The sequence below is a fragment of the Zalophus californianus genome, chromosome 7, assembly GCF_009762305.2.
Source record: "Zalophus californianus isolate mZalCal1 chromosome 7, mZalCal1.pri.v2, whole genome shotgun sequence".
Taxonomy (NCBI): Eukaryota; Metazoa; Chordata; class Mammalia; order Carnivora; family Otariidae; genus Zalophus; species Zalophus californianus.
The window spans coordinates 51,205,893-51,230,579 of NC_045601.1; the positions used below are offsets into that span (position 1 = coordinate 51,205,893).

At 38.5% G+C, this 24,687-nt stretch overlaps 2 protein-coding genes across 8 annotated transcripts in view; one reads left to right on the forward strand and one right to left on the reverse strand.

The window, feature by feature from the left end:
• CDC40 (cell division cycle 40) overlaps nucleotides 1-13,842 on the reverse strand; it is a 54,148-nt gene extending 40,306 nt beyond the window's left edge. Inside the window, exons 1-3 of one of the 2 annotated variants that reach the window (XM_027601165.2) lie at nucleotides 13,769-13,842; nucleotides 13,370-13,616; nucleotides 586-672 (exon numbers count right to left, since the gene is read on the reverse strand). In XM_027601165.2, the coding sequence (XP_027456966.1) occupies nucleotides 586-672; nucleotides 13,370-13,558 (276 nt within the window). In that variant the 5' untranslated portion in view covers nucleotides 13,559-13,616; nucleotides 13,769-13,842. Of the gene's footprint in view, nucleotides 1-585; nucleotides 673-13,369; nucleotides 13,617-13,768 lie in introns of those variants that run through there. The other variant, XM_027601166.2, reaches the window with a different exon arrangement.
• Nucleotides 13,843-13,972: 130 nt separating this feature from the next.
• Nucleotides 13,973-24,687, forward strand: part of WASF1 (WASP family member 1) — a 66,821-nt gene continuing 56,106 nt past the window's right edge. The window contains exons 1-3 of one of the 6 annotated variants that reach the window (XM_027601169.1): nucleotides 14,332-14,569; nucleotides 16,800-16,875; nucleotides 17,714-17,765. The gene's annotated coding sequence lies outside the window, so the exon portion shown is untranslated. Of the gene's footprint in view, nucleotides 14,164-14,330; nucleotides 14,570-16,799; nucleotides 16,876-17,713; nucleotides 17,766-24,687 lie in introns of those variants that run through there. The other 5 variants (XM_027601170.1, XM_027601168.1, XM_027601172.1 and 2 more) reach the window with 5 other exon arrangements.

A 24,687-nucleotide genomic window follows, 5' to 3' on the forward strand; every position in this document is an offset into this window, starting at 1 on the left:
CTTCTTTATGCTTCCATCACCATTTATCATCATCATCATCATCACCATCACCATCATCATGATCACCATCATAAGATGTCTCACCCAGAGCAGGTAATATACCTGTGACTACTGTTGAGCAGCAAACACATTAGCATGGCACTTCTTCCTAGCACTTAGCGCAGGAGCATCTGTAACCAGATGTTTCAAAATATACCATGCATTGAGGATGCTAATAATAAAACAAATTCTTTTTCCCTTATGGTTAATTTATAATACTCCCTTAACAATATTGAGGAACATATTAATTACGTTCACATCTAAGAATCAGATATTTAAAAATTTCCTTTTTCAAAAGACATCGTTCCATTCTATCAGATGTTACAAGTTGGTAGAGAAACAGTAGTGGATTTTTAAAAGTATATTTTCTTTTCCTTTTATTTAAAAATTGAGATATAACTGACATACAACAGGACATAGTTTTTAAAAGTTTAAATAGTATACTCTTGTGAGAAAACTCTGAAAAATTCATCAACTGTTTATCTACTTATGTATAATTCAAATGCTTTAGCAAAAGGCAGAATCTTAAATATATTGTTTTCTCACCTCAGGAGCAAACATGGTCTCATAGGTAGGATTATACTGAACCTCTTTGACAGCAGGGTCAAGGTGAACTCCAGTCTCTAAATCTTCCTAAAAGAAAACCAAATGAACATTAAAGATCAGACAAGTAATCATTTTGTTTTGGAAACTATATTAAGGTCACACTAGCTATTTTAATACCAATTTTATGATTTTTATACTTGTGCCATATGATTAATAATTCAAAGATTAATAAAAGTAATGTATGCAGTATAAAGGTTAGAATGCATAACATTGTTTCCTTTCAAAATGCTGACCTTCTCCCATCTGAACAAATTAAAAATTTCTAAATAGGCTAATAAGCTACTCAAAGCTTTAAATTAAGAGAGTCCAAGTCCTCTTTTTTATGAACTCAAAAAACTTAACCTCTGGTTCCAAATTCAGGACAACTCCTTCTTTATGCAGCAAACCTTATTAGACATATGCCCAGATGGCCCACGGTTCCAGGCTACAGAAGTGGCAAGGCCCTAATATTCTAAATCTAAATCTTCCACTCTATGCCAATGTTTCAACCTTCTGAAATTCACCCCCCAGTTTAATGAACATAAAAATCTATGTCCACTAGAGAATCACTGGTGATCTCTATCTTGTGTAACCACACCACCTACAACAAATATAATAATTCCCAAATTGGTATCTCTTGCCTGGACCTCTCCTCTGAACTCTAAAGACTTGTCTATCTAAAGTTTAGCTCAACATCTTTTCTCCCAGGATGCCTAACAGACATCTCAAACTTGATACATCCCAAAGGGGACTTCTGGTCTCCCCTTCCCCAATGACTTCTTCCCAGCCTTACATTTGCTCAGGTGGAAACTCCTAGAGTTATCCTTGATTCCTCTTTCTTTCACGTTGTATCTCCAATCCATCAGCAAATCCTCTACCTTCTGTATACATACAAAGTTCAACCACTTCTCAAGTTCTCTTCCACAGTCATCTCACAGTCCAATTTACCAACTCACACCAGATTGTTACAATAGCCTTCTAACTGGGCTCCCTGCTCTATCCCCCCACAGCCTCACTCCATGCAGGAAGCTGTGTGATTTTTAAAAAATATTAGATTATGTTACTCCTGCTCTAAACCGTCAGGTAGCTTCTCCACTCAGAGTAAAAGCCTAATGAAAGCCAGCAGGCTCAATACCAGTTGTTCTCAGAAAACAAGTATGGCTCCCCAGGGTAGTGTTATAGGGCATTTCTATCTTCCTGTATTGTCCTGCCTGAGTATTTACATATTAAAAAACATGTTGTTTGTACATGTTTAATTCACATATTAAACAGGCTATAAATACCTTCCCTTTAATTAGGGCACTCAAGTTATATTTTGAAATTTTTATGGAAGTTATATATCATCTATGAATTATATTTCAGTAAAGCAGAATTACAGAAATGCTATTACAAAATGAGGATGTTAAATCTAATTGGTTGAGAATTATCGTCCTCTTCTGAGATCTCAGAACAATCTCTCCCCGCCAAACTTGCCCTCACAAACTTCTGTCTTCATCAAGTCCTGTGCCAGTGCTCATCAACTCCAGCCTCACTGGCTCATTTGCTATTCCTAGAATTCACCAAAGGTCAATCCTGCCTCAGGGTCTCTGCATATACTATTTCCTTTTCCTGGAATGTTCTTTCCTTCCCTAGATATCCACATGATCGTTTTCTCCCTTTTATCAGGTTTCTGTTCAATTTTTCTACTTTCCTCTTACCTTGCTTTACTTTTGTCCATTATATTTATCATCATCTGACATATATATTTATAGTCTACCACCCCTTACTGAAGTATACGATACACAAGTTGTATGTCATATGCACAAATGTATCCTCGACCCCTAGAATTATCCCTGTCATATCACCGTCTTTATTCTGTTGGCCTTTTGCTGACGTAGGATACATCTGTCAACACATTACAAAACACAATTCAAAGTAATATCGAATTTTTTTTTTAAAAGGTGAGATACCATGAAGTTGACAGTGATGCTGGAGAAGAAGCAATGCCACTGACAAATGAAGATTTGGTAGTCTTAGAACAACTAATGACCAAAGACTAGAAAACAGCAACAACAAAGTAATACTCGAGGCACACAATCAGTATTCCAAGATTTTACCACTTTTTAAAGCAACCCTCACCCAAAGCAGGCAATTTAATTTCTCTACTTCTCAAAGACAGCGTTCCTCAAGTATGACTCCCTTAAACTGCCATCCTCTCTAGTTGCAAAACTGTCCCTATCTTTACCTGATCCCGTCTTTCTCAGGACTTCAGTCTCCACCGCCGATTTCATCTGCAGCCGGGACCACACTCCTGGCCTCTGTATCTAACTGCCTAGTGAACTACATGCTGTGGGTGTTCCACCGCATCAAACACTTCGCTACGTCTCATTCCATGATTCCACCTTTACTCACTAACAGATAAGGCACTGAGCCTTACTGATCCTATCTCTCCAATATTTCTTTGGCAACCCTGCTTCTACTGTCCTTCACACCCCCGTCTCCACTATCCTAGGACAGACTTCATCGTACCTTGCCTCGTCTGTTATGATACCTCCTTATCGGGTAATACACTCCCACCTTTGCCTTATGAGACAAATTACTGATTTTTAAAATACCAAGCACTTTCACCCTTGCTGTGCTGTTGGCAATGTTCCTTATGCACTTCCCTTTGCTATCTGATAACGTGTCATCTTCTTATTTTCTCTTATACCTTCCCTTCTCTTGGCTCAGGAAAACTGCTTTTCCATAATCCTAAGGAATGTTTTTTTTTTTTAAAGATTTTATTTGTTTATTTGAGAGAGAGCATGAAAGAGAGAGAGAGAGAGAGCACGAGAGGGGGGAGGGTCAGAGGGAGAAGCAGACTCCCTGCCGAACAGGGAGCCCGATGCGGGACTCGATCCTGGGACTCCAGGATCATGACCTGAGCCGAAGGCAGTCGTCCAACCGACTGAGCCACCCAGGTGCCCATCCTAAGGAATGTTTTACAAAATTCCTTATGGCAATTACGATGTTATATAACTTGTTGCACATGACTTTTACTAACATTTTATATCCTCACTGTCTAGTAGAATGCGGGGTAATCAGTACATGTTCAATAAACATTTGTTAACTGAAAAAAGACAAAGTCAAGTCCATTGAGAAAGAGGATGAAGGCTGACTAAAGATCATTAAATTTGGCAATGACATCACATAAAACCTTTGCCAGAGCGATTCCGGCAGCGGGGTAGAGTATGGAAAAGCAGTTGTAAGAGGCAGAGGTACAACTAAGGATTCAGAAAAACAAGACAGTAGAATTTTTCCTCTCTCATTTGGCGATAAAGAAAAGAAGAGGAGATGGGGTGCCAGATTGAAGGATTTTTGAGGTAAAATTAAGTTTGTTTTTTCCCTCCTTAAGAAAAGACTAAGCCAAGATTTAGTCAATTAAAGCTACAGGATACGAGTGAGTTGGGAGAAACGCAGGAAAAAAGCCAGCGCAGTTGGAAGGTTATGCTCTGAGGAGAGGAGAGCCCTCTGTGAGGTGAAACAGAGACAACAAAGACAGGGTGGGGGATGGGTGATAGATGTCTGGAGCCGGCGGGAGGGCTGGGGACTCACAACGGGTGTTATTTTCTTTGTGTCGTTGGGGGCACAGGCCTCTTCACAAAGCAAGTATGGTAACTTCAAATTCATTCATACATTCCATAAATATTGACTGGGTGCCTACTGTGTGCTAGGCATTGTTCTAGGCCCACGGGAACAGATAAAGCTCCCTGTCCTTGTGGGGCTTGTATTCTAGTGGCGGAGACGGACAATAAGCAATAGAGTAAGTGAATTATATAGTTTGCTAGAAGAGGGTAAGTGAAAAAGAGTGTTTAACAACCTCAGTGTTGTCTCACATTATCTCATATAATTCCTACAACACTTCTATGAAATAAGTACTAGCAACATTAAGTCATTTACCCAAAAATGCTCACAGAATAAATGAGAAGGGGAAAAATTTCAAGTAACCACAAGGAATGATGTTAAAGACACCCAATTAGCACCAAACCAAAAAAAAAAATCACTGGCAGACTATCTATCAGTCAGCGTTCTTAGCTGCAAGCAGCTGAAAGCCTTACAGACTGATTAAACAGTATCGAGCCCTTCTGAGTATCGAATCCTTTTTCTTAGAATTGCCAAGAAGGGTAGAGAATCAGTTTGAGGAAAGAGGTATAAATAAGAGTGAGTATACAGATGGAATCACAACTGAAAATCGATCATAACACAGAACCAGTCCACTGAGGACAGGAGTTCACCATTACTGAACTACTGTGGCTGTCACCGGATGCTGCTGCTGAGACTACCGCCCGAGAAACTACATGTTGGCCACCACTGCCACTTAACATATTCTCTTCCCTTGCTTCTTTGGGGATTGGCTTTAAATTAGAATTTAGGTGAGTGCATTTGTCTGCTCGGCCTAAGTTACCATCCCTGAGCCTTGGCTAAAAAGGAGCTGGGAGAAGAAGAATCTGGGCTCTCGGCCTCTGAAGGTTGGGGGCAGCAAGGGCTGTTCCTCACATTAAGACTCTTAGGGAGGGGATTCAGATGCTGGGCCACCTAAAATATGATACATATACAGTGGACCCCTGAACAACACGGGTTGAATTTATATGCAGATTTTTTTTCAGTAAACATGGTACAGTACTGTAAATGTATTTTCTCTTATGATTTTCTTAGTAACATTTTTTCTCTAGCTTCCTTTATTGTAAGAATACAGTATATAATACACACGACAAGTATGTATTAACTGACTATGTTATCAGTAAGGCTTCCGTCACCAGTACAGGCTATCAGTAGTTAAGTTTCTGGGTAGTCAAAAGTGATACTCGGATTTTCAACTGCACAGTGGAGGGGAGGGGTTGGTGTCCCTAACCCCTCGTCGTTCAAGGGTGAACTGTTTATTACCCTAGAATGCACACTAGAATCTTCATTGCTTAGAGACAGTATCTGCCAAATGTTGAGTAGAAAAATTCAGTACCATAAAATTAAAAGGTCATATACAAATGGCTTCAACTGCATAAAAACTAAATGCATTTCTCAATATTTAATTCTAGTATAAACTGCTTAAAATAACAAGGCTTAGCCACATTCATACCTCCCCAGTGGATTTCATACAATACAGTTGCTAGAACCACTTTATAATATGGTTTACCAGATCTTTCCGATTACGAGTATTTTCAATTTGATTTTGAACAGAGTACCAGGAGATACCAAATTTTAAATGCAGAGTACAATTTAAAAAGAATTACTCTTATATACACAACAGTGGCAATGAATAAAAAATGTAAATAGGGCCCAGTCTCTGGTTCCTGCTAAAATTGTAGAACAAATTGAACAACCCTCCAGAAAATGAAGAGTTATTAATTAATTATACATTTAATTAGAAAAACTTGGACAATACCGCAACCTTGTTTTAATACCCAAGAGGAGTTTAATAATAATTAAGCATGCAATTGAAATTACCACAGAATTAGAGAGGACTTCTATTCAGTTTTAATTATCCATAAAAATTAAAGTACAGTGAGTGAAGGGTACCCTATGGGTCAAATAAGTTTGAACAGGTTATCTTCTGTTGATTCAAAGTAACTTGAGAATCACGAGATAATATTTACTTCTGAGTCCTTTTCACATTTTTTTACTCACGTACAAATAAGAAAATAGATGGGAAAGCACTTTGTAAACTATAAAGCAGAAAACAAATATTAATCATTACTATGAACTAGTTATCAATTTATAGTTTTTCCCCCCAGAAAGTAGAAATGAATAAACTTCCTAAAATGGAAGTTTACATGAATGAGATAAAAGAACAGAAATTCATATAAAGATGTCCTTTGGGTTTGGCCCTTAAGAAATGCAGAGGAAAAAGGTGATCTATGTGAAGTTCATAAGTAAGAGAAAGATCACCCAAAAAGAAGAAATTTTGAAATATGCTCAAAATCAGAGGCAGAATTTTCATTTTACTCAAGCTGGCTATGTTAAAGCAGGGAATGCATTGGGGAAAAGTAACACAGTCATGGACTAAAATGAGAGAAAGCCAGGCCTGCTTTTATTTTTTTAACTTTAAAGTCAATTAACAAGCAACTTTTGCAACCCAATAGGGTTCATTACATGATTTCCAAAGTGCCAAGTGTGCCAGTGTTGCGTTAAAATACACTTGTAACCAGAACGTAACTGTTGTCAAACATGGGAGAACACAAATATGTTTAACTGGAGTTCTAGCAGAAGAGAAGTGAGAACAGGACTAAAATAATATGTGAAGAGATAAGAACTGAGAACTTTCCAGAAACACTGACGATCTACACTCCAAACCAATCAATTCCCAATTAAAGACACCCCACAAACTCTAAGCAGGACAAACAAAAAGAAACCCACACCGAGGTATCCCATAATGACTATAAAGACTGAAACCACACCCTCCCCCCCAAAAAAAACGGGGGCAGAGGGTAAGGGTCTTAAAGCAGTCGGAAGAAAAAAGAAAAAAAGAAAAAAGCTACATTGACAGCTGACTTGTTATCAGTGACACAGAAAATCAGAAAATAGAATATTTTAAATATGCTGAGAGAAAAAATTGCTAGCTAAGTAAACTACACCCGGTGAAAAGATCCTTCAAGAAAGAGGGTTAAATAAAAACATTTTAAAGACAAAGTGAGGGGGCATCTGGGTGGTGGCTCAGTTGGATGAGCAGCCAACTCTTGATTTCTGCTCAGGTCATGATCTCAGGGTCATGGGATCCTGCCTTATGTGGAGCTCTATGCTCAGCGGGGAGTCGGCTTGGGATTCTTTCCCTCTGCCCCTCCCCACCCAATGCATGTGCGTGCGCGCGCGCGCTCTCTCTCTCTCTCTAATAAATAAATCTTAAAAAAATAAAAAAAGACAAACTAAAACTGCAAGGAGTTGCCACCAATTAACCCTCACGAGAGAACATGAAGTATGCACTATAGGGAGAAAGAAAGAAACCTCTTGCATGAGATGCAAGAATCAGCTTAGCTCACCATCATCTTTGTAAGTTTAAATATTAAAAGATACAGGGCAATAATAGCTAAAGTAAGGGTAGGGGAATGTTAATAAAATTGAAGTGTTCTAAGGTTTTTGCACTGTTCAGTATGAGGCAAAGGTACTAATTAATTCAGGTTATGTTTTAATGTCTACAGGTAACCACTCGAAGAACAGAAACTAAGGGCATAATTTACAAATGAGTACAGGAAAAGAATGAAATGATAAAAAAAAAAAAAATCAGCCCAAAAGCACGGATGCCTAGCATACTAACTTTCTGTCTTCTTTCCCATTACCTATATTTAAGAAAATACTTAAAAAAAAAATATTGCTATGGCTGCACCTCACAAGTTCTGCTGAGTATTATTTTCCTTATTGTTCAGTTCAAAATATTTTCCATTACCATTATTTTTTATTTTGGCCCAGAGGTTATTGACAAGTACAATTTCATAATATTCAAATATGGGAATTATATAGTTACCTTTTTGCAGCTGATTGGCTTAGAAGCACCGTGGTCAGAAAATGTGATAATATGATTTAAAATTTACTGAGACTTATTTTATGGCTTAGTACAGGGGTTGGCAAACTAGTTTGTGGGCAAAATCTAGCCTACAGTCTGTTTTTGTACCAACAAGCTAAGAATGGTGTTTATTTTAAAGTCTTGTTTAAAAAAGAATGACAAAGACTGTACGTGGACAGCACAGCGTAAAATCTTTACTATTTGGCCTTTTACTGAAGTTTACCAATCCCTGGCCTAGTGTATGGTCAGCTTTTAAAAAAATGTTTTATTAGTGCTTGAAAACAATATTCTGCATTGAGTGCAAGTTCTTCATACCCTTTACATAGTTTGTTAATTTTGTTGTTCAAATTTAATGTTTCATTACTGCTATTTTTTGCTTGTTCTATCAATTATTGAAAGGTATATTAAAATCTCCTGCTGTGATGGTAGATTTGTCAATTTTTCGTTGTAGTTCTATCAGTTTTTACTTAAATACTTTCAGCTTACATTATTAGGTGCAAATGAATTTAAAACTGTCATACACCTCTTTGTGAACTGAACCTTTGTATCATTATGAAGTCTACTTTATTGATCTTGATACAACCAGTGTCACTTTCTTTTATTTAGTTTTTGCTGGATATATTCTTTTTCCAACTACTTACTTTTGATCTTTCTGGAAAACTTAGCAAGCATGGCAAGAAAAAAAATGAAAGAAATAAAGATTCAAATAAAGAGAAGAATACTGTCATACTTGCAGCTGATCTAACTACGTAAGTAGTGAGAATAAATAACTAGAAAAAAACAATGCTATTTATTAATATATTAGCATAAAAAAAAACACACCTAGAAATACCTGCAGCAAAACTGTGCAAGATGTTGATGGAGAAAATTATAAACTTTGGAAGAAATTAAAAATTTGAAGAAATCCTAAGGAAAGGAATAGATAGGATATTGTCTCCAAACTGATCTATGGTTCAATGTAATTAAACAAAATTCCACCTTGGTGTTAGTAAAACTCTACAAGTCAATTCTAAACCGTATAAAGAATTACAGGGGCCAAGAACAGCCACAGCGTTCTTGAATAACAACAACAAAATGGGGTGAGGGGCAAAGCTATACCAAAAGATCGAGCTATATTATTAAAAATGTTCACATCATACACAAAAATTAATTCCATGTGGATTTATGACTTAAATGTAAAAAGCAAAAATTTAGTGCTTTCAAAAAACAAAATGGGAGAATATTCTTTTGACTTTGGGATAAGAAAGGATCTCTCAAACAAGAAACAGAAGCCACAATTCATAGACTAATTTGATAAGACTAGACAAGTAAACAACTGTTTATCATGACAGTAAAGAGAGTGAGAAGACAAGCCACAAACTGGAAAAGATATTTGCAGCACATGTGACTGACACAGGATATTATCTAGAATATACAAAGATCTACAAATCAGAAGGAAGACAACCCAATGGTCACTTCAAAAAGAAAAAAAAAAAATCAAATCACCAATAACATACGAAAAGATGTTCAATCTCAGCGTTCAGGGAAATGGATTAAAAACACTGCATAAGTTTATACTCTTGTCAAATGCTTGCTATTTGTCACAATACAATTAGTCAAATACAGATGAATGTATTTGCATGCTTCACATCTCCTCCCTTGGTCATTTTTCTATCATAAATTTCCTATGTGTAAGGTTTAGAGGTTTTGTTTGTTTGTTTTGCATATAAGCACGTGCTGGTTCATAAACTAGTGATAATTAATGTCCCTGACTCTCTCATCATAGAACCTTCATCAACTGGGGCGGGGCGGGGGGTGGGTTGTGTAGCTCCAGATCTGTGCTCTGCTTCTAATGGACCTTTGGTAACTTATGCAACCTCTCTTCCGGATTATCTTACTTAAAAATTGAGGTGACTGAACAAAGCAAGTTCTAGAGACATTCCCTTGCCCCCACCCAATCAATGTACATGCTTTTTCAAGCCTTTCTTTTTCACTTACTCTTTCATTCATTCTTTCACCAGATATTATTTCCCTCAATCTTGTATACTAGGCACAGGAGACGTGAAAATAAATAGACACAACCATCTCTGGTCCCCAGGGTCTCCCACTAGTTCAGGGTAAAGAAAAAGTTAACAAGTCACAGCAATGCAGCAGCTGCTACAACTGAGGTACAAAGGAAGGCTGCCTGGACAGATGGACGAGGAAACATGTGCACTGGGACAGAAGGGCAGTAGGATTTTTGGGGGGTGGGGCAGCATGAGGAACAGGAAAGGGATTTCCAGGCAGAGAGACTAGTATGGCCAAAAATCTTGAGAGGAAAATAAGGCTTTTGGGGCTTTGTAGAGAGTTCAGCATGGGAGAGTGGCGAGCCTCATGTTATACAAAGAAGTTAGAAATTATTCAGTAGTAACACAGTGTCTTTGGGCAGGGAAGTGATAAAACACTGGACTTTAGAAAGATCCCTTTGGGGGCGCTGTGAAGGAAAAGAATGGGATATGGAAGTAGGAAACAAGAAAGGAAAAAGTAGAAAAACTAGTTAGAAGGTTATTATTATTATAGTCTTGCAGAGAAATAAGAATCTGAAATAAAATATTTGATAAATACCATTGTATCACGATGACAGAACCCAATACCCAGAAGCAGGGGTTGAAAGAGAAACGAAAAACAAGAATGGTTTCTGGGAGAAGTAATGCAGACATGAAGTAAGGCTGTATCAGTGCAAATGGAGAGGAAAAATTAATTTGAGAGAAATTAATGAAGCAGAAATGTTAGAACCAGCTGAACAATTAGCTTCAGGGGCTGAGGAAGAAGGAAAAGACCCTTCTATTTTGGCTTGGTCTGGTAAGTGGGTTGTGGGATCATTAACCAAAATGGGAAAAACAGGTGAGGTAGACCTTGGTGGTGGTGGGGGGGCGGGAGTGTTAATTTTTCAGCACATTGGATTGGAGGTGCCTGAGAACCCTCCAGAGAGAGAAGTTTGGTAGTTCTGGAGCTAGCAAGGAGTTTAGAGTTGGAAATAGTAAGGATAGTGTGTCTGACAGTGTTATAAGTGCTTAATGTGCTTTACGAACAAGTCTATCCACGAGATGGGTCCTAGTGTCATCTCCACTTTACAGATGAGAAAAACCTTCGGCACAGAACACTTAAGTAACTCATCCAAGGGGCGCCTGGATGGCTCAGTCGGTTAAGCGTCTGCCTTTGGCTCAGGTCACGGTCTCAGGGTCCTGGGATCTAGCCCCACGTCAGGCTCCCTGCTCAGTGGGGAGCCTGCTTCTCCCTCTCCTCCCCACCTGTGCTCTCTGTACTCTCTGTCTGTCTCTCTCAAATAATAATTAAAATCTTAAAAAAAAAAAAAAGTAACTCATCCAAGGTGACCATTTGGGTGAGTGCTGGAGCAGTATTTGAATCCTGACAGTCTTGATTCCAGAGCCTGTGTGAACCACTTCACAGTGTTCACCTGTGAGGCATCAGAAGCATAGACTGAAGTTGAAGGCATGAGAGAATATGAGAGGTGGAAGGGGGACTAAGGAAACATACAAAGGAGCACAGAAGAGCAGGGTTTCGGAAGACTGAGGATGGCCCTATGGAAGCCATAGGGAGAGAAAGTTTCAAGAAACAAGACCTATTTAATAGTGTCATTTGATGCAGATATTCAAGTCAGATGGCAGAACCTGACACGTTCTCAATATTTCTTAGGGACAGTAAGTTTCCTAAGAGGCTAGGGCTAGGTTGCTCTTGGTTGAGGAGAAAATGAGATGAAGTGAGAGCTCCAAAAAGCTAAGCTGTGCAAAGAATGACAACTCAGGAGGTTGCTGGAGTGATACAAATTTGGGGAGTTTGTTTTCTTATAAAGATAGGAGGATCCTAAGCATTCTTTCATAACCATTCTATTAATAAAAAGTAAAATTCATAAAACTTGCAGAAGACTTGAAGTTATAACACTAGACTTGGGAACACCTGTTTTGGTTTGTTTGATTTTTTTTTTATATTGAAGTATAATTCGCATACAATGTTATATTAGTTTCGGGCATACAACATACTGATTTGACAATTCTATAAGAAACATCTTAAGTACAAAGTAATTTTTGCACACTGCCTCTCATCACCACATCTTGAGCTTCTGATCACCCCCATTAGGCTCTACTGAGCTTATACTACCAATTGGTGGATGCTTTCCTCTGGTTCTAGACACACCAACCTCTCCTCAGATCTTCAAACACACCTAGGCTCTTTGTCATCTCAAAGCTTGCTGATTCCTTTGGAAACTCTCACCTTATCTAGCACATGGCTGGTTTCTCCTCCTCCTTCAAAGCTGCTTTTTCAGAAAGGACTTCCCTGACCAATCTATGGAAGTCATAATCCTATCTTACTCCCTATCATGGAACTCTTTTTCTTTTTCCTTCATAGTACTCAATCTAAGCTGTAACCACTTTATTTGCTCACATTTTACTGGCTGCCTCTTCCACGAGCATGTATGCAAAGATGTCTAGCTTGTTGGCCTCTGTGTCTTCAGCCCCTAGAAGAGTTCCTGGCAAATAATGTCTTCAGTAAATATTTGTTAAATGATCCACACAACCCAATTCCTTCCTCTATCACCTTCCTCAACTGGGATCAAGCACACTGTTTCTTAAGCTCAAGGCCTTTTCTCACTGTACTGACATATATAATCACAAGGGTTAAACTAACATTTATTGTACTTTTATTAGATACTAGGCTCTTTGCTATAAGCTACATTTGTATCATTTCACTTAAGTTTTACATAACCCTCTCACATAGACACGTACTTCTAAAATTATCTCCATTGTACAGGTGATGACACAGTGGAGGTTGTATAACTTTCCCAAGTTCACAGAAGTGGTGGAGCCGGGATCAGAATCTAGTTCTGACTTCAGAAACAAAACCAAGCCGGGCCATTACTCACTTCAAGTGAGGATACATGCTCTAGTTTGGGAAGTTCTGATTTAAACCTGCTCTACCCAGGCCACATCCTAATCACAATAAATTCAAATTTCACGACCCCCACCCCCCCTTCCCACTTTTTGCTGGCGGGAGGCGAGAGCGGGGAAGGGTGGAGAGCTGTCCTGAACTTCCAAGTCCCGGCTTCTCCCGAGGCAGATGCACGTAGGAAGAAAGTTGCGTTAAGCAACTTATATCTCAGCACTGAGGAAGAGGTAACCCGGGGCCTAACAAGAGACTGCCGGATTTTGGAGCAGAAGCAGACAAGTCCCGCACTGCATCAGTGGCCAAAGATCTTACCTTAACTGCCACCTCCGGAGCCGAGTCCACCGCCACTGCCAGAGAGGGCTTGGTCGAAGCTGATTTCCTCAAGTGCATGAGGGAGTCGGCGGCTGGCAGGGAACACCGTCCGCTCTCACTGTCCGAGTCCGATTCGGACCCTGAACCGGAACCATAGGACGCAGCCAGCGCTGCAATCGCAGCCGACATGACGGCAACAGATCCTCTGCGGAGACCAGGCCCGGGCGGAAGAAGCAGCTTCCAGGTCCTGACAGATGACCATAACACACATTATTTACTTCCTTTGCTAAGAATTCACTTACGAAATTTTAAATTGTACACTAATTAGTATTTGAATACGTATAAGAGAACCGAGAATATGAAAACATTTATTCAGGGAAATTGAGAGAATTATAATACCTTATAGCTTTCAGGACCTATGTGGCTAGATTAAAGACTACGAGTTCCGAAATACCTTGAGGCCGCGAGGCCCTACACTCCCGGCGTGCAGCGCGGCGGGAAGTGGGAGAGGCACAATGGGAAGTGTAGTTTGGAGCAAGGGGCGGGGCGAAGTGGGCAGGCCTCTCTTTGACTCCTCCCCTGAATGGATGGTTCATTCAATTGGCTATCATCTTCCCTCACTCTCTGGCCAAGCACTGTTCTCTCCGTCCCCTTCCCCCAAATTGAGGATTGGGCAATACCATACAGCCTCAGGAAATGGGGGGGAAAGCCGTATTCATTCCCTCCGTTGGGTGAGTGGGTGGAGGCTGAGTTTTCCACCACGGCTGCACCTGGCACGGGAGCTGAAGAGGAAAGTGAGAATCTTAAACTGGAAGACCTTGAGTGGTGGAGAATAGCTCCTGTTGGGAAGGATGGGAGATTAGGTGGCGAGGGCCAGCGGTCCCCCCTGCTTCAGGCGCGGATCCCCGCGCCCGGTTGTGGAGTGTCGCGCGCGGGGAGGGGGCGGGCGGGGGGCGGCGGCGGCGGCGGCTCTCGGTGTTGTTCGCTCGCGCGTCGAGCACACGGTGGGTCCGGCGACAGGCGGGCGCCGCAGGCGGCGTTCCCAGTAGCCCGGTGCCTCGGCCGCTGCCCCGAGCGGATTCCACGCCGGAGACTGTCGCTCCTGGAGGCTCTAGGTGGAGTCCCGGGAGCTGAGGGGCACCGGCGGCCGCCACCGAAGCATGAAGACGGGGTAAGGCAAGAGCCTCCCATGATTTCACGGTGAGCGCGAGTCTCTCAGGAATTGCTTTTTGGTGGGGACAGGGTGCTGGGAGAGGAACTCTTTCTCACTGGCCAGAACGGAGAGAGGTGTGTGTGGCGCTCTTGCCCGGCAAAGGTGACGGGGATGGGCGCGCCTCCCCCGCGACGGCCCCCACCCCCATTCGCGGGTTTCCGGAGCTCCGGCCGCCCACCCGCCAGCCCGGCTGGGTGCCGAGGGAGACAGCAGCCGGCCGGCGCGCCTGGGTCTCGGTTGCAGGGACCGCCCGAGGCTGCTGTAGGTGGGGAGACGGCTGGTCTCACCTGGGGTGCCACCGCCTGAGCGCCTCTGCCCTGGCGGCACCCCCTTTCCTCCTCGCTCTGGGGGCGGCTGCAGCACTGGGTGGCAGAGAAGCCCCCGCTTGCGCTACGTGCGGGAGGCTCTGTAAAGCCGGCTAGTGCGTTTGCGTGTTTGCGCCGCGCGTCTTTATATTACAGACATAAAGGTAAAGCGAGTGCGGGGATCCCTTTCTTCCCCGGAAGAGGGGGCGAAGCGGGGAGGTCGCCTCCGATGCCTGGTAATGGGGGAGTGCCTCGGGCAGAGTTAGGGAGCCGCTTACTCAGCTCCGCTGTCGGCAGGACTCGCCCATTGTGCCACCCAGATAATTATTCAACTATGCAGCATCCATTGCACCTTTCCCATTTTTCTTTTCCCCTTGCTACAGCATGCCCCCTAGCTTCGGTACTCTGACGCCTTCTCTTGCATGCACTTGCGGGTGATGAACTGGAGTAATGATGAAAAGAAAGCACATCTGACCTGAACATTCGCAACCTGTCTTATAGCCGATTAATTAACCCCCAGCTAGACTAGATACTTTATATGACTCAGTCTAATCCTGTCCTTTTCTGTATAAGGTGTGCTTTGGATTATAATTTAATTTTTTCTTTGGTGTTAGATTCACGCATTAGTTAAGTCTTATTTCTTGGGCGGTAATTGATTTATTGATTATTCAACCCATCTAATGTTCTTAAATTTAATATGGGTGATAGGTAACTTTTATCTTTCTGTTGATAGTACTATCTCATAATTATAAATGTAGTCTGTCTTTGAACTCTCAGTAACAGTTTTTCCCGTATGCTCTAAGTTTCTGTTAGCAAAGTGTTTTTATTTATGGCAAATATTTGAATAAAGCACTTGATATAAAATTTCTCAAGTTTTGAATAAAAAGTTTTGTATTTCGTTATTTTTCGGTAATATTTTATTGCTGACCATAGCCTTTAGTTGAAAGAAAGGAAACATTTAATATTTAAGGTGGGGTTTCAACTGCCATAATGAGCATTCCCTAATTTCTCTAAATATTTTTCATTCAGTTCTTTGCAATATCATGTATTTAATTACTTGTTGTAGAATTTTTTTTCTCATTTTTTTCTAACTTCTCTCTCCAAGGATGGGCAGGCTCCAGTTTTGCATGATCTACCTGAAAGATGGAATATTTTTTTGAAAACGGAAGAAACAACTGTTGGTTACTTGATTATTATGTTAAGAACTGTTTACCTCTCGTTATCTAAAAATAAATGATTCACTGCCAAAAATAAGTGTTTTTTTTTTTGTAATCCTCCCCTTCTGGCTTTTCTCATTTAAGCTTGTTGTCATAACCCTTTTGATAAAACAGAATTGCCCATAGGCATTGCAGAGGCAGTTGTTTTAAGGTACAGTAATTGTTTTATGGCATTTGGAAGTGGCGCACATACAATATAACTTGATGGTGTAGGATCAGTTGCTTGGTTAGGAAATGACCTTGCAATTTACAAAATGGACACCTCTGTGCCTTGGTTTCCTTATATGTAAATGGAGATAATATCCATTTATGTCACTGAGTAGTATGCATAAATTCAGTAAAGATGTTTTCATAATGCTTTTAAAGAAAATTTAGATATTTTAGCTGATGGGTGATGAAAATATTTCAGGTTAAAATACAAGGAAAAAAATGTTATTAGGATACTCCCTGGCATGTTAGAATGGCTGATGTACATTGAATTTTGCTTTGGAGATATATGGTTATAAATTGAAAAATGTTTCTCATCCATCAAGAGTTTTTAATAATTACAAATTTAACAGGTACTGTAGTTAATACCTATATGTAGATATAACTATAGATATAGTTCACATTGATGAAAAAAGTTACATGACTTGGTAATAAACAAGTAGAATCTTGAATTAAGTTTGTAAAAAAAAAAAAAAAAATTTTTCCAGAAAACGTTAAGGCCTTCTTCATTGAAAAATTCACAGATGACATGATCCAAAATGCATAGTTGGGATCATTTATAAGGTATGATAAGTTTTGTTTATTATTCAGGTTTGTAAATAATTGCATACTTAGATATAATGTATTAATATTGTATAATACTACATTTAATTATACATTTTTCTTCATTTTCAGAATAGTTTAAGGTACCCATTTCCAAGTGTTTGGTTTTCATTTTCACAGAGATGGTAATAATAGCTTTTGATTTCCTTATTGGGGTATTATTAGCTCAGTTAATTTTCATAGCAAAAGCTACTATTAAAATATATTATTAGAACTTTTACCAAAGCCATATTTTTGGTTACTTTGTAGGGAAACTTCATATAGATGATGAGTTTGTTCAAATGTCTTTAAAATTACTATTGTATAGTTTCTTTTTTTGAGAATGAATTTGATTACATTTTTAATGTTTTTGCAAATGACCAACTTAAAATTCAGCTGTCATTATCACTTGGGTAAATACAGGTAATTAAAGGTTTTTCTAAGCTCCTTGAGGACAGAAACTAACCTGAATCTTATTGTCATAAATCCAAAATTGCTAGCATAGTGTTTAGCAAATAGTAGGGGCTCATTTTTGTTGTTGTTAGACAAATAAAATGAATGAGTGAAGAATATCCATTGATTTAATGGACTGAATAGAAATTTTTAAAAATAGATTTATCTAAAATTTTAATTCATGAAACATAGCTTTATTTCAGGAGAAAAGAGAAAATGTTTTGGAGGTTCTTTGAACTTTATTTACCTGTTCAGATGGAATTCCTTTACCCACACATTTTTTGGAAGGTTACTAAATATCTGTGTACTATAATGTAGATTGTCAACCTTTCATTCATAAAATGATTAATTTTCTTACTTCTTATAGGTCACTTCATGAAAATATGCATTAAAGGTTTTTTGTTGTTTTTCCTAAATTAGTAAGTATAGAAATGTTTTGGTTTTTTTTTTTTTTTTTTGCTTACTTCAGTTTTCTAGTGAAATATTATTAAAAAGATGTATGTAAATTATATCCTGTGCCAAATGTGCCTGAATACCAAGTTTTAAAAATAAATGACCCCTGAGGTAGAGCTTTTTATAAAGTGAAGAATCTTGTATTTTTAATTTATCACATTCAGTTTATAATTTTGATTCATTTTGTATTACTGGTTCCTAATTTAGCATGAGATATATATTTTAAAATTTGTAAAATGGTTTAGAACTTGGAACTTCCTCAAAAACAATATTCTTGGTGGTTAGATTTGCAGGCAGCCCACCAAATTTAACCCTTAATGTACCTAAATTATAAGATTTATAATACTAGAGAATTATATTAGTAATTAGGATAATATTATATTGAAAATACCTACGCTGTATACAACAGTTTTTCTTTCAGAAAATCCATTCAGAATTTTCTTTGAAGTTCTAAGAATGCATTTCTCTTGCGTTAGACATGACAACATTATTAGGAACTTGTTCTCTAATATCCACTGGATATGGAGAGGAGGATCTTCCTAAGTTCAGTGAGCCTTACATTATATGGGGCAAGACGTGAGAGAATGAGAGAAATTGGAAGGAGCTGGGGTCTTCTATGTGACATTTGACAAGTCATTACTTTTCAGGGTCTTTGGTTTTCTCGATTGTAAAATGAGAAGGTTGAAGTAGATAATCTCTGAGGTTCCTTTCAGTTACAAATAAAATTCAAAAGCATTTCGATGCTCAGTGTAGCCACTTTTTTCTGAGAGTTCATTTTTCCTTTCTAATGTTGCTGCTTATGTACTTCCCCTCAGGGAATTTCTTCTCTCTGGATCTACCTTTGAAACGATTATAGTCTTTTTTCTCACATGCCTATTCTTGGAAACAAGACTTTTTAGGGTTTTTAAAGGAGTTTTTTGTAATGTTTGTTGTCTGCTTTTATTTTTATTCATTTTTATTTTTTAACTCCTAGTACCACCAAGAAACTGAGTTAAGATGATTTGCTTTGTTTTCTTCTTTTGAGTTTTTTACTGACAGCCTTTAAATAAAGTCAAGGTAAATTTTATTTATACCTTGGAGAAAGATCATATCCAGTGACTCTCCAGAGAAATTGTTTTTATAAGGAAAAATATTGGAACTAAGGTTTTGGAATGGGCTTATGAAGGTAAAGTGATGGAATAAGGCTTGGGAATAGGATTGTCACGTACTGTATGGGATATCCTGCATTTTCGCTTGTTAAATCTGGCAGTCTTACACTGGGTGCTCTGGAACTTCGGGCATAGCAGGAGGATGGCTGTGGTGGGGTTGGAGGCAGAGTGTGAGAAAGGGAGTTTATGGATTCCTTGAGAACAGAAACAGTTTTGTTGTTGTTTTGGTGGTTTTGTTTTGCTTCGTTTTTGTGTTTCTAGAACTCGTTCTGTAAGTTAAATGGATATTTGAGATATTTGAGAATAACAAGGTAAGTAATTCTCTTAGGTGGAAAGATCAGGAATCTGTGAGAAAAAGGGTCATGAAACACAGCTGTGTTGGTCATACACATTGTAGTATTTTGTAGATTTTTATTTAATTTCTTATTTGGAGGTTAATAATACTCAAAAAATAATAGGTAACATGTTTTCCTAAGTAGATAAAAAATTACATGCTTGCTATATGTACAAGTCACTGTGTAGCTACCATTGTATTTATTATTTTATTTAATTGGTATCATAGTCCCATTAGAATTTAATGGAAAAAGAGGGTTAACTGAAATAAATAAGTTGTTTATTCTGCTCATCAGAAGCACAGGTTCTCTGGGAACCACTTTCTCTTCCCTTTCCTCAGTAAGTTACTCTGGAGCAACCATTTTAATAACTTGATAACAGTAATTCTGCCTGCTTGCTACCCGTCCCCTCATCTATAATTGGTCAGTCTAGTGGTGGTTACCACTTGTCCTATGCTAAACCAATTATTCATTTAGCACATAATTACTGAAGGCCAGCTGGGTGCTAGAAGTATACAATGGAGAGCAAAACAGAGGTCTCAGTTCTCTTGGAGTTAACAGTATAGTAAGAGTCAGATACTGAACAAATACACATATCTGTAATTAGAAATTGTAGTGAATGCTATAAAGGAAAAGAACGAGGAACCTAATTTACCTTGGGAGTCAGGGAGGGTTCTTTGAGGAAAAATTAGTGGAAGTTAGCTATGTGAAAAAGAAATGCAAAAGATACATGTTCAACAATTTTGAGGTGGGAAAGAGCTTGGTAGATTCCACTAAAAACTAAGAAAAGGCCAAAGTAGATAAAACTCAACTATATAGTTAGCAAGAGGGATTATGGCTTAATGTAACAAGGTTGTTAAATGTAAACAGGGGCTAGACCTGTAAGACCCACAGAAGTCTTGTTTCAACTAGGGTTGTGGATTATATTGGGAAAGCCATGAAGGGTTTTCATCAGGTTAACAACTGGATCAGATCTGTCTTTTAAAAAGATCACTCTGGGAGATCTCAGTCACAATTCTGCCCATTTCTGTAGTTTATAGCAGTTCTATACACCTGCACTAAGCCAGGAGGACACTCAGAGCTTTTCCTGAATTCTAAGTGCCCAGAGGTTTGAATAATTTGTTTTTTGCTCTAGTGATTGAAACTGTAAGATATAAAATCCAGAAACTGTTAATGGTGTTGTTTCCTGTCATGTGAACTAGATAAACAGGGGCATCTGGAAGAAAGAACAAGAGAAGCAGATACAGGGGGCATCTGGGTGGCTCAGTTTGTTAAGCGACTGCCTTCAGCTCAGGTCATGATCCCAGGGTCCTGGGATCGAGCCCCGCATTGGGCTCCCTGCTCGGCGGGAAGCCTGCTTCTCCCTCTCCCACTCCACCTGCTTGTGTTCCTGCTCTCGCTGTCTCTTTCTCTGTCAAATAAATAAATAAAATCTTAAAAAAAAAAAAAGAAGCAGATACACAGTCTTAGCTGTAGTCACCTGTCTTTGTCCATGGTCCTGAGATTGGGTTCCAAGAGACACCCAAGTGTTAATATTATTGCTGCTACTAATTTTTATAATAAGTTGTCCTTTTTTTCCCCCCATAAACTAGTTGGAATTATATTTCTTGTACTTGGCAGCCAACCAACCAAGTCTTGTCATAGATTAATTTGTATAAGGTCACATGGCTAATAAAAATGGTAGAGGTAAAATTTGAACACAGATTTTAAAATCCCATTTTTTTCCTGCTACCCTGTGCCAATAAAGTACCACTTCTTAAACTAATGGTTCTAATGGAATTCTGAGGAGGTGGAGGTTGGGTGCAGTTGACCCCTATTAGGTGATGATGGCAGCAATGCTTTATTTTGGGTATGTTTGACAATGGTATAGCTTTCTGCCATTCTTTCCTCTTGAGTAACAGTTACTCAGGTCTACTCTAATAAGTTAATGTTTCTATACTGATGAACTCATTTGAAAAGAAAAAGAAAAAGCTTGCATGTCAGGGCATAGATTAACTTATTTGATTTCTCTACCAAAAATATGAAGTCTGTTATTTTTTACATTATGCTACAAAAGTAAGCTTTTTTGTTTTCCACTCTTTAATAAGACTCTGTTATCTTATATGTGTTATATATTTTTTTGGGCAGGGATTAGTTTTGTAACATACATGTGCTAGAAATGATGTTAGAAAATTGTGGAAAGGTTAAAAAGGAACAAGAGAAGCATTTATATTTTAGTTGAGGATGAAGACTAGCACTTATTTATTCTAAAACTAAAATAAAAGCTTTGTGATACATCATAATACATGGCTAGAAATTTACCAATTTTGTTGATATTTTCAAAGAATCGTTTGGTTTCATTTGTTTCCTCTTGATTTCCTGTTTTCAATTTGGTTGATTTCTTTGCTGCTTCTGCTTGCTTTTTCTATAGTTTCTTAAGATGGAACCTGAGATTATTGATTTTAGATCTTTCTTCTTTCCTACTGTATGCATTCAGTGCTATTAATTTCCTTCTAAACACTACTTTTGATGGATTCCACACATTTTGATAAGTGGTATTTTCATTTTCACTTACTTCAAAATGTTTTAAAATTTCTCTTGAGACTTCTTTGACCCATGTGTTACTTAGAAGTGTGGTGTTTAATCTCCAGATATTTTAGGATTTTCTAATTTATCTTTCCTGTTGCTTTCTATTTTAGTTCCATTGTGGTCTGAGAGCATACATTGTATGATGTCTATTCTTTTACATTTTGGAAGGTGTGGGGCGCCTGGGTGGCTCAGATGGGTAAGTGTCTGCCTTCAGCTCAGGTCATGATCCCAGGGTCCTGAGATTGAACCCCGCATCAGTTGAGCTCCCTGTTCAGTGGGGAGCCTGCTTCTCCTTCTCCCTCTGCCATTCCCTCCAACTTGTGCTCTCTGGCTCTATCTCTCTGTCAAATAAATAAATAAAATCTTTAAAAAAAATTTTTTTTGGAAGGTGTGTTTTAGGGCCCAGAATGTTGTCTCTGGGTGAAAGGTCTGTATGAACTTGAGAAGAATGTGGTTTCTGCTGTTGTTGGGTGAAGTACTATATAAATGTCAATTAGATCCAGTTGATTGATGATGTTGTTCAGTTTAACCCTATCCTTACTAATTTTCTGCCTGTTGGATCTGTCAATTACTTATAGAGGGGTGTTGAAGTCTCTGTAATAGTGAATTCATCCATTTCTCCTTGTAGTTCTATCAGATTTCGCCTCACATATTTTGGTGCTCTGTTGTTAGGTGTATATACATTAAGGATTGTTATGAAATTGTCTTTTAATTGGTGTATTTGAACCATTTACGTTTAAAGTGGTTATTGATATAGTTGGATTAATGTCAGTCATATTTGTAACTTTTCTATTCATTAAGTTCTTTGTTTCTTTTTTTTTCCTCTTTTTCAGCCTTCTCTGGCTTTAATTGTGCATTTTATATGGTTCCATTTTCTCCCCTCTCTTAGAGTTCCAATTATACTTGTTTTTAAAATATTTGTTAGTGGTTGTCCTAGAGGTTGCCTGCTTAACATAAATAACGCAATGCCGCTTCACAGATATTGCAGGTTTCTTATAATGGAGAATTCCCAGTTTCTCTCTCCCATCCCTTAGAACATTGCTGCCATTCATTTCGCTTATCCATATGCTATAATCACCCGGAACTTGGTGGCTATTATCACTTTGAACAAACAATTATCTTTTAGATTCAGGAATTAAAAAAAATATGTTATCTTCCCTTCATTTCTTCATTCAGTGTAGCTCTTTCTTTATGTAGATTGGAGAGTTTCTAACCTATGTCATTTTGCTTTTCTCTAGAGAACTTTTTTCTTGCAAGGCAGGTCTACTGGTGACAAATTCAGTTTTTATTTGGCTGAGAAAGTATTTCTTTTCATTTTTGAAGGATAATTTCTCTAATGACAAATTCTAGGTTGGTGGTTTTTTCTTTCAACACTTGAAATATTTCACTCAACCCTCTTATTTGCATGGTTATGGACGAGAAGTCCAACAGAATTCTTATCATTGTTCCTCTATAGGTAAAGTGTTTTGTTTTGTTTTTTCCTGATTTCTTTCAATGTTTTCCTCTTTGTTTTTAGTTTTCTGCAGTTTGAGTGTTATATGCTTAGGTATGGATATTTTGGTATTTGTCTTTCCTTGATATTTTCTGAGCTTCATGGATTTATGGTTTGGCTTCTGTCATTAATTTTGGAAAATTGTCAGGCATTATTCAAACATTTCTTCTACTCTTTTCTTCTGGTATTATGTATACGTTACACCTTCTTTAATGGTCCCACAGTTCTTGGATATTCTGTTTTTTTGTTTTTTGTTTTTTTTCGTTCTCTTTTCTCTTTGCATTTTAGTTTAGGAAGTTTCTATTGATACTTCTTTGAGCTCATTGATTCTTTCCTCAGCTGTGTCCAGCTTAGATGATCCTATCAAAGACCTTCTTCATTTTTGGTACAGTTTTTTTTTTTTCTAATGTTTCTTTTTGATTGGTTCATAGAGTTTTCATCTTTCTGTTTATATTTCACCTGTTTTTGCATGTTGTCCACTTTTTCCATTAGAGCCCTTAGCATTGGTAATCATAGTTATTGTAAATTCCCAGTCTGATCATTTCAAAATCTGCTTTATCCAAATTTGGTTCTGATGCTTGCTTTGTCATTTCTTTTTTTTTTTTTAAAGATTTTATTTATTTATTTGAGAGAGAGAATGAGAGAGAGAGAGAGCACATGAGGGAGGGTCAGAGGGAGAAGCAGACTCCCTGCTGAGCAGGGAGCCCGATGCGGGACTTGATCCTGGAACTCCAGGATCATGACCTGAGCCGAAGGCAGTCGCTTAACTAACTGAGCCACCCAGGCACCCTGCTTTGTCATTTCTCAGTATGCTTTTGTTTCCTTTTAGCATGCCTTATAAATTTTTGTTGAGAGCCAGACATGATATGTAGGATAATAATAGAAACTGAAGGAGGTAGGTCTTTTGCATGAGGTTTTATATTTCTCTAACTAGGAATTAGGTTGTGTTGACTGTTTGCTGTAGCTGTAGGTGCCAGAGGTTTCAGTTTCCTATAGTGTTGTTTTTGTTTCCCTTTTTATCTTCTGGTTTCCCTAGAAATACCTTCTTAAATATTAGTCTGAGCCTTATAGTTTTTTTTTTTTTTTTTTTTTTTAGCTATAATCCTGTTACTATATAGGAGCCCTGTTGATACGGTGGTAAGGTGTGGGAAGTAAGGAAGTAGTCTATGATCCTATGTGAGTTTTTTTAAGATTTTATTTTTAAGTAATCTCTACACCCAACGTGGGGCTCAAATTTACAGCCCCAAGTTCAAGAGTCACATACTCTTTGGACCGAGCCAGCCAGGCAACCCTATAATTCTATGTTTAGATATCAATCTCTTACTTAGCCTGTGCCCCGGGACCTCCA